The sequence below is a fragment of the Sardina pilchardus genome, chromosome 1 (assembly GCF_963854185.1).
Source record: "Sardina pilchardus chromosome 1, fSarPil1.1, whole genome shotgun sequence".
Taxonomy (NCBI): domain Eukaryota; kingdom Metazoa; phylum Chordata; class Actinopteri; order Clupeiformes; family Clupeidae; genus Sardina; species Sardina pilchardus.
Window position 1 is genome coordinate 8,910,440 of NC_084994.1, and position 13,255 is coordinate 8,923,694.

Here is a 13,255-nt window from a genome sequence, read left to right on the forward strand (position 1 = left end):
CCAGGTGACACATTAACATGGCTCGGTAACTTGCCCCACACCAGGTACTCTTGCTTGGGCAACAGAGTGATGGCTCGCCTCAGCTTAACCGTGCCAATTGGACCCACTGACTCTGGACCTGCCCAGCGTGAAACACAACAAGTGAGGAGCTCCAGAACCCGCTCACACTCAGGGCTGGAGCTAGCAGAGGTGACCACGTCCCAGTACTTCTTCTCAGACTTCAGACGATTGAGGAGGGGCTTTAAGACGTTGGTTCCAATGATAAACTCATCACGCTGGCCAGATATCACAAAAGTAGGCACCAGAAACTTGGATCCAGAAACCTCAATCTCCAGCTCATATATGCACTTAGGGCGTGTGGATAAACCGCCACATCCAATAAGAACAATGTTACTGGGGACTGGCTGTGGACACGGTAGAACGCCTGATGCTTTCAGTCTCATTTCACCCTCTTCGCTCAGCGAACATGACATGGAGCCCGAATCCAGCATGCCCTCCAACGAAACAAGGCCACTGACTACAACTGGGGTGTAGAACAAGTCACTCGCGCCCCCGACCCGCTGGGAATTGAGATAGATAGCCGTAGTATTGGCTGGCAAGAGAGTGCAACTATTTACATACACAGATTCAAAGTCATTATCACCGAGGGTTTCGGCAGAAGAGCCCATGGTACCCCTCGCACTACATGGGCTATCTAGTTTAACTGTGTGGCCGGGGCATGGCCAGCACCAACCTGAGTCTGGCGTGCTGTAGGACATCTAACCTCTCTTGGATCTCTGACGGCGTCCACTGCTCAGCTGGCTTGAATGTGAGAGAAACAGCAAGTTTGGGGTCTGGACAGTGAGATACGAACATAGCCACTACCTCTGCTCCAGTATCTCCTACAGCCTTCTGCTGCTGACGCAGACACTCCTCTGCCACACCAATAGCCTTATTGAGACGAATCCAATACTCCATAGCAGACTCACTGCGGCGTGGAACAGTGTTGTAAAAGTCTCTCATCGGCATGTTGGAATACGTCAGCTCACTAAAGTTCCTCTTTAGGATTTCAAACACGACAGATAAGCTGCCACTGGAGGCCAGTCCAGAACTGCACCTAAGGGAGACCCTCACCATATCCCTTGCCTTGCCTAGGAGACGACTCATGACAAAGTCAACCTTCTCACGCTCTGTGCGGTCCAAGTGACAGAGATGGCTCATCACCACATCCTCCCACTCATCAACAGAAAACTTGTCTGTGTGGTCGCCTCTGAAAAAGGGAGGGAGTTTGGAGTCCGACTGCACAGTCACACTAACCTTAGAAGCATCTGCCGCTGCCAGGGGTGATGAAGAGTGGCTGGTGTGTGGCTGACTACTGGCCTGATGCAGTGTGTGCATACTGGCAGTGATGTTATCACTGATCTGCCTAGCTAAATCAGACATGATAATGCCCAGTGTATCTGCACTAATCACTTGTGTGTTGGGCATAGGGGCTGCACATGTAAGAGGTGATGATGCAGGGGCTGCATGTGCTGCTAGTGTAGATGTAGGGGCTGCCTGTGCTGCTAGTGTAAACATAGGGGCTGCATGTGCTGCTGGAATGGTTTGACTTGTGCGGGGCATGCAGACAGTATCTCTCAGAGGGGTGGAAGTAGCCACTGGGCCTCTAACCAAGTCATCTAGGCCCACACTACTAACTGACCTCCCCCCACCAACACTGTGTACCCCCAAAGGGCAAACTCTCCCAAAACCACCTGGACACAGCCTGTTTCTAAGCATACATGGATCATCCACTGAGTCCCTATCTGGGCTATTATTTCGTCCCGCCATCTTACAGCAATAACAGACTTAAAATTAAATGCAATAATAATGCTAGCCCAGAACCAGAAGTGAAAAACTAGACAGTAACTATCCTGGCTCAGTAGCTTATAAACTACACACTGCTGAGCTTATAGTGTGAAACTTAAAATGTCACTAGAATTAAATATACAGACCCAAAATTGCCAATATTATAAGTCACATTGACGGCAATAACATTAAATGAGAAAAATAAAACATTTACAATTATACAGAGGCTCTAGTAACTACTCTGCATATCAGAACATATCCTATGCACTGAGTACCTCTCTTTCACACACACACATAAAACGGCACCCTGCGTGAAGATGGAGGAGGGGGCGCAGTTATCCCGGCGATCAAGCAGGCGTTGATCTAGCTGTCACGGAGTCACGGCACCAAGTGTAACCGGTGGATTTAGCTCTCTGCGTTGTGATTGGTTGAGCATAGATTATAAAAGAACGTGACGCCGACACACAGCTGTTTCAGTCAGAAGCGGGCGGTTTACTGCAAAACAGTCACAAACAGCGTACAGCTGGGGTTCAGGTTCCTTCCCAACTCCTCTTCCCAGGGTAACAGAAAACAGGGCCAGGTAACCCAACATATACATATTACAATTAGAATGCCCAATAAAACCCCAACAAATATATGTCAAGTTCCTTAAACAGTTCGCTAGGAATTCAGGCTTAATTCGACACAAAACACTGCCTAGCTTCCCATTCTAACAGTGAGCTAGTTAGCTCGCTAGCTAGCTAGCGGGAGCTAGCATAACGGACAAAATAGCTAACTCGTCCACAGTTTTAACATCAAAACACATCAAATTAATCAACAATAATGACACACCTGCAAAACAGTCACAAACAGCGTACAGCTGGGGTTCAGGTTCCTTCCCAACTCCTACAAAAAGCAATAAACGAAAAAGCTAAGTAATAGCGATTCATGCTAACTAGCCGTTAACAACAGTCTGTGGGTAATACAGTATTACAGTAGCTAGTTAGCTACAGGGCTGTAATGCAGTAATAACAAGCTAGTTAGCCACAGGCTTATGTTACACATGTGGCTCTTATTACAATACAAAATACATTAAAATAGTAAAAGTCACCACTTCAATACATGAAGGGAAATGTACCCAAAGAAATAATATGCAATATTACAGTTTCAAAAGTGGTGGATGACAATGTAGAAAAGGGATAGAGATTAGATTTAGAAGAATGAATTAGACATAGAGATTGAGAACGTGACGTAAAACGCAACGCATTTTGGGAATAGGTGGCCCAAAATTAAGTTGTTTTACTGACGTGCGGGAACAACGAAGTGCAGTTGTCGAAATGCCGTTTACCTGCTGTGTTATAAAATTCAATAGAGTAACATGAAGCTTATCTTTTATAGTTTTCCAGCGTGGAAAAATAATAGTATACGTCATGTTTCAGAGGTGACAAAAAGGCGAGGAATGGCTTGGATAGCAGCACTAAGGAAGCGCGAGATTATAACTGTTTTTCACACAATTTTTTCACGCTTAGTTTTCATTATTATCATGCCAGATCATAGACCCAGACCCACTAGTTTACATGGGCTGGCATCAGGCGAGCCAAACCTACCCATAATTCTTTGTGTTTTGATGACTTTGGTCACATGTCTTAGCGATCTCTATGAAGCATACCTCTTCCCAGGGTAACAGAAAACAGGGAAGAGGTGAAGGGGGCAGGGACATAAAAATATGGAAAAAGGAAATATTAGAGGGGGATAGGGATAGGGGGCAGGAAGCTGAATAGCACCCAGAAGAAGAAGAAGAAGACTATGTACATATTCGGTGTGTCAAAATAAAACCATCTTTGTGTAATTATAAACAATAGAGGAATACAATTGTACTCTGTTACACAGAACGATCTAATAAAGGTCACTACCAAACTTTTCTCAATTGATTCTATAGTACTTTTCCGCGTAGAATCCATTTCTGCTTGGGACATTTTTATATCACGCATAGTTAATGAGATAATTTGCATATTTGAATACATTAGGGCAATTCCATATCAGTTGTAACAGGTCCGACACCATGGTCCTCAGTTTTTCCTGATTTTTGGTCCAAATGTTCCTCCATGCCTCATTGGAAGAAAACCAAAATTTTAGCTGGGTATCTTGTTTAGTTTCTGAGATATGGCTCTTCAAATGTGGTTAGACGTGTCCTAAAAAAATGCTGAAAATTCCTGTATTTAATGAGCACCACTTTTTTTTAAACCCCTCTCCTCTCTTAAGGCTACCATATTATTATGACCGCCGCTAGCATAGCTAGCGAAGCGGTCATATAGTTGTTGTCAAAGTTTTTTTTTTTTTTTTTTTTCCGTCATCGGTTCTGAATTTTTGGTCAACGATTCCCGGGACACCGTAACACCGGGGCACATGAAACTTGGTGGGCATGTAGCCCCAGTAGACTTCTACGGAAAAATTTCGTTTCGTCCCCGGGGGTCACTCCCCCCCCCACGCTGGCCCCGCCCGAAGCCCAAAAATTGCAGTTTTTCCTACATAACTACCTGAACCGTGGCACCGAAGATAACAAATTTGTTATGGTATGTTGGTCTCAAGAGCTCGGATCAACTTAGCTTATAACCAGTCATTTGTGAATTGCACCCCCATGGTAAAAATTGAAAATGTAATGTAATATTGCTTTAATTGCCCCTATCTTCAGATGAGATGCTATGAACTGCACCAAATGTCATGTGTATGATTAACCTGACACCCTCTGGGAGTATGCCAAGTTTTGTGGACTTTCATCCATGGGGGGCTATAATAAATGTATTTATGTGTGCATTTAGTGAATGGTCCCTCAACGTGGCTGCTCTACACTGAAGCCTAGAATGGCCCCATGGCCCCATGTAGCTGTGTCACTGGCACCCCCGTGGCTACCCTGTGCTTACCAAATAAAACAATTATGTATTTATTACGATTTTATATGAACGTCAAAAGCAGAACTAATGCAACCACGTTCAAACACTGCAGCCTGCTGCCACTGGTGTGTGGCGCTGGCGCTGCTCAGTGAATGATAGATCAGACCAGAGAGAAGAAGACAAACGAAGAAGATGGAGTTGTGATTTCTCAGTTCCGAGAAACTGAGGCCATATTGGAATTTTCTTTACTGTCGCTAGTTTCACACTACTTGATTTCTCATGTTGCAGTAAGCTAAACGATTTCATCTCTTACGTGACTTGTTGTTCTTGCACGTATCTGTGTAACCGTCTGACTGATAAAGAAGTTGTTAAATGTCTTTACGTTTAGAAACATATAGCAAACTTATCCAAGCAGATGCGAATAGCCTACAATGTCAGTACTCAAACCACCAGTAGCAGGCTTAGGACTAGGTAAGTAAAACATCTCTTCTCTATATCTCTACTATTTTCATTTTAAAAACTGTATGTAAAGCGTAATTCTAGCCAACACCTGTTTCCAAAATGTATTTATAGAGTCTGTACATGTGGTCCCTAGCTTGGTTTGCCCGAAAATTAAGTGGAAATATCCTTTAGAAGTGTTTACTTTAGGCGCTAGTTAGCATGTAACAGCATCTGAATTAATGAACTGGCATGGTGCATTTATACCTGACGATCTCTTTCAAGTAATTTAAATAAAAAACGGACCTCATGGTTAGTATTTATAGAGTCTGTACATGTGGTCCCTAGCTTGGTTTGTCTGAAAATTAAGTGGAAATATCCTTTAGTAGTGTTTGTACTCTAGGCGCCAGTTAGCATGTAACAGCATGTGAATGAATGAACTGGCCACTAGCATGGTGCATTTATACCTGACGATCTCTTTCAAGTTATTTGAATAAAAAACTGACATCATGGTTAGTATTTATAGAGTCTGTACATGTGGTCCCTTGCTTGGTTTGTCTGAAAATTAAGTGGAAATATCCTTTAGAAGTGTTTGTACTTTAGGCGCTAGTTAGCGTGCCAGGTGTCATACCATTGCAGTAATCATCTCACTAAACACATCTTTTCATATCCAATCTGTTCAACAGAGTTTGCCAGTCAGACCACTACACCTTTGCCAGCACCACCACCCAGCAAGCTTCATCAACTCCAGCCATGCCGGTAAATACAGTGCCTATTGACAGCCTACACACCCCTGTTCAAATGCCAGTAGCTTTGTCCATTGTTAAAGGAATATTTCGGTATTTTACACTTTAAGCCCGTTTTCTGTATTGCCTAGCATGAAAACGAGTGTTTGACACCGAAATCTCGACGATTGAGCCTGTGTGTGCATTTCGGCACCTTTAGAATGTTCTCTGTATGGCTTTAACATTGCTCCCTATGTGCATAAACTATTCTGTCCTTAAAACACCCCTAAACGTTCGTTTTTTTAAATGTGCAGCTCACCGAGTGGTTACTGGTCTTCAACGATCTTCTATAGCAAGTTTGACAGCGAAATGTAGCTTCAGTCATAGTTTATCAGGGATTTTCGAAATCCCGGAAGTAATTTTTCAGATAACTCACAACCGTGTTTGCCTAATATAACACAACAGAATTTGAATTTCACTGCGAAACTTGCTATAGAAGATCATTGAAGACCAATAACCACTCGGTGAGCTGCACATTTTTAAAAACGAACGTTTAGGGGTGTTTTAAGGACAGAATAGTTTATGCACATAGGGAGCAATGTTAACGCCATACAGAGAACATTCTAAAGGTGCCGAAATGCACAAACAGGCTCAATCGTCGATATTTCGGTGTCAAACACTCGTGTTCATGCTAGGCAATACAGAAAACGGGCTTAAAGTGTAAAATACCGAAATATTCCTTTAAATCCCCGTTGTTCTTAAATGTGTTATTGTGTTTCGGAAAGGTATTGCATTACATTACTCTTCACCTTTTGCTTTTGTAGTAGAAAACATGTTGATGGTAGTGAAAAGGTAGTAAATTCAGCTCCATTTTTTTTGTATGAACCCTGCCATTGCAGTAATCATCTCACTAAATACGCCTTTTCATTTCTAATCTGTTCAACAGAGTTTACCAATCAGACCTACACCTCTGTCAAATTCGCTCACAACGCTGCCAGTAAAGCCTACCTTACATTGCCAGACTTTGCAAAGATTTGGAAAAGATTTTTGAAAAACTACAGTCTCAGACCCTCTCACATCTAAAGACAATTCATTGAGTTTTTAGTCACAGGCCAGTCTCAGATTAGGATTTTGCAAAGACTGTGGGTCACTATTTACAAGACTGCTGCTAGATTCCCTCAAATTATTTCCATCGTGCAATAGGCTACACGTCATCATTCACAGGAAATCACATGATAGTCTACTCATATCAAAGTATTTTTTTCGCGTTTCTGCAGCATTGTTTGATGTGTGACATCACTAACAGATATAGAGTTGTTCTGTCACGTAGAACAGCCGACTAATAAATTATAAGAAATGAAATAACAAATAATCATAAAGGCTACAGCTGTCGCCTATTTTGCCCCTTCCTGTTTCATGTTCGCGCAAGGTTACTATTGGTTTTCAATGTTCACGTCACTATTTGCATGAGCCACGACTGAAAAGACTTCCGATAATATCAAACATGTTTGATATTGTCGTAACGGCAAAACTAGAAAAAGACTGCCTCCGACGGACTTAAAACCGCTAAGATTGGCACCTTACACTAAACGATTTAGATGACGTGAGCGCGCTGCGATTTCAGTACAACTCCCAAGATTTCCACCCGATTTTGGAAATTTAGTCGCCGACTGTTAAAACAGACCAAAATCGTGCAATGTAAGCCAGCCTTAACACCCCAGCAAGGTAGAACTGCATTTTCATTAATCTGGCACCAATATCAAGGGAGAAACAAGCCATGAATGTCTGTCACAACTTCTTTGCATCTTTACTTTCCTTACATCTGAAGAGTGTGTTACATATATCATTATTAAAAATAATTTTAATAAATTGTTTAAGCATGTACAATAAATAAAGCATGTAAATGAGCATGTAAAATAAATAAACAAAAGCAAGTAAAATAAATAAATAAACAAAATGTATTGAACCTAATACTATGTGTGGTGAGTCTGTGTGATAGTTGCTGAGGATAAATGTTTTTATATTGGATTATTAAATTACAGAATACATTTATAGGTTTCTCATCAGCAGGCACTGTCTTCACCTTAGTAAATTTGGTAACTTTGGTAAGTCCTGTAAATAATTGTAAATTGTTCTGATTGAGGGCAAATGGAAAGTGTTATAATGTATTATTGCTATTTTAGTGCATCATTTTCATTATTATGGCCATAAATAAGGCCAATTAGAAGCTGGTGGGTAGTAAGCGGCAAAAGGGTGGCCCTTTATCTGGAGCCGCTTCTGAGCCGCCGGTGGACAGCCAGAGAACTGATGAGCAAAACTCCAGCGGGCCACTGGTGGTTACCGCCGTTGGACCGCCAACTCTGCCACTGGTTTGTAACAGTAACTTTAGCATTGCCCATTAAATGATTGCAAAATATTTATTGAGGTGAGTTTAACAAGTGTAATTTCATTGGCATATAATTCAGGCCTATAGTAGATGGCTAAATGGCTACAGTAGAAGGATGCACGAAAAGCCCAAACTACCAAAATCTTCATATTTTATTACCACAGTTTCTATCTATAGGCCTCTCTTATTTGGTATACTGACTAGACATTATTGAACAAACATAGGCTATTCATCTGTATTTCAGTATCGCAGTAGGTTAAAGTATTTTTTAGATACCTCCCTGAAATTACTTTTTGCAGGTTGTGATGTCTTCTATACGTTCTGACGTTACTGTTAAAATGGCGTAACTGTTAAATTCCAATATAGTGAGTAGGCTATTGGCAAAACCGATTGGCATTTTTATGTTGAGCCGGCAGGGGGCTCAGTTTAAAAAGTAACTAAGTTCGCACACACACATCAACAGATTCACACGCACAGATAAACACACTTCCACGGATTCCACACACACACACACACACACATGCACATTCACACACACAGACAGACACACACACATCTTTATACAAGCAAACTCACACATGCACACACTCATATACACATGAGCTGCAAGAGTAGGAGATATACATACAGTATATTGCACAAATCGGTGATAAGGCAGGTTTAGACTTGCTGCAGACAACGCGTTCGTGTTCGTATCATGACTGCCTCGCGTATTTTGCGGTCGTTTGGTGCGTCGGTCGTGCACGTCGTCGCAAGCGAACATGACGCGTCCGCGAGATGCAATACTGATAAGAAAGTAGGGGGCGATCACTACAAAAAAAGGTGACTGCAAGATGCATTATCGACATCGAAGCTGGGGGCAATCATGAGAGTAAACAATGGCACATGGCCACATCCACATCTGATGTTACTATTCTCCCCCTAGTGAAGACCTCCAGTAGGGTGCGTAATGCTGCAGCGAGTCTGTACACCGGACACAGCAGGTCGCACACGGGCGCATATGCTTACGGTTGGTCTAACAGCAAGTATAATCCCAGCCATACAGGAAAGTTGACGAGCGTAATTCGTTTTGGAGAGAATGTGCAGAACTGAGCGGCGGTCATATTGTGTACCGCTATGCGGTGCATCTAGTTTTCTAAAAATTTGAACACTGGGGCAGTACCCTGTGTTGTTGTCCAAAATCACAAAGGAATTACAGTCCTTCCCACCATTGGAGACTTATCCATCGAAACAAACCCATATTTTTTTTGAAAGCAATGAAAAAAAACCTGTTTTTGTTCTCTTATGGTCATGAATGCCTAGCACTCACATTTTTAAAACTCTACATATTTATAGTCCATGAGTGAGAGAACATGTTGATAATAAATTGAGATGGGGTTTTTTCTTATTTCGAGGCTATGAGCCTTCAAAGTTGGCCAAAATGGCGTTTTTTCCTAAAAATGCTACTTTTATTGCCTTTATCCAAGGACAAGATGAAATGCAAATCCAACATTTCTTTTTTTCTGCAATAGTGTGGCACTTCGTAGATCATGTGAATGTGGTAGATCCGACCTGTCCATTCTAATATCCCCATGTCTGAAGTTAGAAAAAATGAAAAATAGTCTTGGCTGAAGGAGGTGTTGGTTTGATTTGTATGAACCTCTTAGAAGGACAATATGGGGTGTAAACCCATTTTTTCTGTTTGAGGGATCAGAATGCCATCTTGTAAATAGGATAAAAATGTTGTATCCCATTTCTACTCTTTAGTGATCCCTTAAAATATGTCCAAAAGTATGAAACAGACTATTTATGACATTATTGAATAACACTCTAAGTGATATTTTTCCTCAATTTACTCCATGTATTAATTTGTTATTCTATTAGTTCTAAGTGATGTTTATCCTATTGAAATTGCAGAATGTTAGAGAATGGGATTCCATCTAGGCTAGTGGTTCTGAATTGTAACTTATAATTTAATTGTTCAACTGTTCTTACTTTACGAATTTGATACTCCGTTTTGAGATATTAAAATAATTTATTAACACTTGATATATTTTATACACACCCTTGTTATCCTCCCAGTTACACATGTAACATGTTGGCATGCAACATTTTAAATTAGGCCTATCCTACAAGTTGTTACAACAGTCTGCCCATATTGCAAAACAGCAGTCCAATATGTGGGATCAAAGGGTGGTTGAATCCTGAGGGTTTGCTGTGACATAGTTTTAAAATTCAATTCAATTCAAAGTTGCTTTATTAGCATGACTGTAAGTACAGTGTTGCCAAAGCACAAGCAAAACAGCATTTCTTAACAACAAACTCTTTTTTAACAATTAGATCTAACAGCAATTAAAACTAACTCTCTTTCTCTCTCTCTCTCTCTCTCTCTCTCTCTCTCTCTCTCTCTCTCTCTCAGGCTCAGTAAGTGTGGCATCTCAGATGAAGGTTATGTTTGTCTGGCTCTGGCTCTGATGTTAAACCCCTCCTGTGTAAAAGAACTGGATATGAACAACAATCATCCTGGAGAATCAGCACAGAAACTGTTGTCTGCTACACTAGAGGATCCTCACCACAAAGTTGAAGCACTTCAGTATGTACTCTAGAGAACCAGAAACATCAAGTTGTAGTCTGGATTGAGTGAGTGAGTGAGTGAGTGAGTGAGTGAGTGAGTCTTACATTCACACAAGTGGATCGAGGACACATGAAATTGCATTCAGTAGCCTAACCCCTACTGTATCATCTATACACAGAACAGAACATTTGATTGCCAGACTTAAAAAAAGAAACAACTCTACTTTTGAATACATTAATGCATTTACTATTGTATAGTCAGAACACTTAAATTATCAAGTAACTACAGTATGTGACTGTTACTGTTACTGCAGAAGGATTGGTCCTCACTACAGGTAACAAATGAATAATGAATCAATCAATAATCAGTCAATCTAAATGCAGCATCAACTACACTGGTATAATGTTATGTGTATTTCACTAAATGTAGTCAATTTGATTCAAAGTAACTTTGCGTAATATGTTCTGTCATAATGCTGTCAAATGTTGCAGATTTGCTGACTGTAAACTCACAGATAAATCCTGTGAGATTGTTGCTTCAGTTCTTCAATCACCAAACTCACTGCTACAGCTGGACTTGAGTGACAATGATCTGGGGGATTCTGGAGTTCAGCTTCTCTCTAAAGGACTGTCCAGTTTTAACAGCAAAATTCACACCTTAAGGTGGGTATACATTTTATTATCATCTTAGGGAGATTAGGGAGAGGAATCATGACAATATAACATCAACTGATATAACATCAACTGATACTGAGTGAAATGCAGGTAGCAGATATCACCATGGCTGTGATTTGCAATTAGGCACGAGGCCAGAGGCCAAGCACAGTGTGTTTTACAGGGTGCCTGAACATGTATTTAGAGCATTGTAGTTTATTGATATTTTAATTATGTGTTACTAGTTTTCACACACACACACACACACACACAAACACACACACACACGCGCGCATAACATGTATTATTTTACTGTTAAAAATAATGACACCCCCCCCCTCTCTCTCTCTCTTTCACTCTTTCTCTCTCTCTTTCTCTCTCTCTCCCTCTCTCTCTCAGGCTCTCTGATTGTCTCATCTCAGAGAAGGGTTGTGTTTTTCTGGCTTCTGCTTTGACTTCAAACCCCTCCCATCTAAAAGAGCTGGATCTGAGCTACAATCATCCTGGAGAATCAGGACTGAAGCTGTTATCTGCTAGACTGGAGGATCCTGTCTGTAAACTGGAGATACTTAAGTATGTTCAGAAAGAAACTCAGTGTTGTACATTTAGAAATCGTCTCCATTGTGGAGACCTTAGTTATTTCTTCATACCGAGTGAAGTGGCCTATTTTCCAATGTGTATTGTGATAGCTGCTTTACACTGAAATGTATTACCTTTAATTTTTACCTTTTGATGCAACATCCAGTAATGCAAATATGGATACAGAGGTGTGGTCAAATTCACAAACAAGGCGGAGTGTTAATGAACCTTTGCAAATAGTTTTCTGTTTGTTTGTAACTGTTCAGAGAAACTTATTTGCCACTTATTTGAAACTAATTTGCCACAAACATTCATCACTGTTTGCCGAATTTGATCACCTCTCAGATTCCAGGCTGTGAGATTAACAGAAAGACAGGGAGGTGAGCAGAGAATCAGAGAGCTATTTTCTGGTTGCTAATAATTCTGTATATTATCGGGACACTTATGAAATACTAATCTTAGTACAGGACAGACAGTGTCGGGGCTTTTAACTTCATGATTGTGCCCTTCTGAGAATGAAATGATCTTTGTGGCATCACCTTGGGACAAGTGGGTGTCCTTGTATGTGATAAAGACAGCTGGAAAAAGAGTTACTTCAGTACTTTGTATCATGGGTGGGCAAACTACGGCCCACTATGCCATGGTTTCTCAAAGTGAGCTGTGACGCATACTCAGGGGTGCCGTGGAATAGTGCAAGGCTTGATCATTTATTTACATATTTTTTTTATTAGCCATAATATTATTTTCAAAATACAGTTGTGATAGAGGTACAGACGTTTTTGCACTTCAGTTGAAGGCCTCTTCTTGATATTTCTGTTCATATTCTGGTCACTAACTTTTCAAAAGTTCTATTAACTGAGTTGAACGAGAGTGGTTCATTAAATAAAACAAAAACCTCACCTTAACTCCATTTAATTGGGAACGTGCTCTAGTGCACAGGAGAGAGAGAGAGCGTGGCAGGTTCCAACTGGCTTTATATTTTGTATTCTTTTTACAAGAACATTTTAAAAGTAAATCATGAAGGCAACAGAGTTATAGTTATAGTTCCCACTACTGACCATTTATAAACTGTGACACAGACATAGGCACAGCACTAGCCATAGGCTGTATTTGAGATGGCAAAGATCACTGAGAACTAATTGTGTACAATGCTCTTAAAGTGACTGTGCACCATTACATTAGTTAGACAGCATCAAATCAGCAGTATTTCACAAACTGACATA

At 40.9% G+C, this 13,255-nt stretch overlaps 1 protein-coding gene across 5 annotated transcripts in view; it reads left to right on the plus strand.

The window, feature by feature from the left end:
• Positions 1–13,255, plus strand: part of LOC134082357 (NACHT, LRR and PYD domains-containing protein 3-like) — a 52,255-nt gene that overhangs the window by 22,740 nt on the left and 16,260 nt on the right. For all 5 annotated transcript variants that reach the window (XM_062538065.1, XM_062538228.1, XM_062538148.1 and 2 more), the window contains 3 exons: positions 10,645–10,818; positions 11,292–11,462; positions 11,853–12,026. In XM_062538065.1, coding sequence (XP_062394049.1) covers positions 10,645–10,818; positions 11,292–11,462; positions 11,853–12,026 — 519 coding nt within the window. The remainder of the gene's footprint in view (positions 1–10,644; positions 10,819–11,291; positions 11,463–11,852; positions 12,027–13,255) is intronic.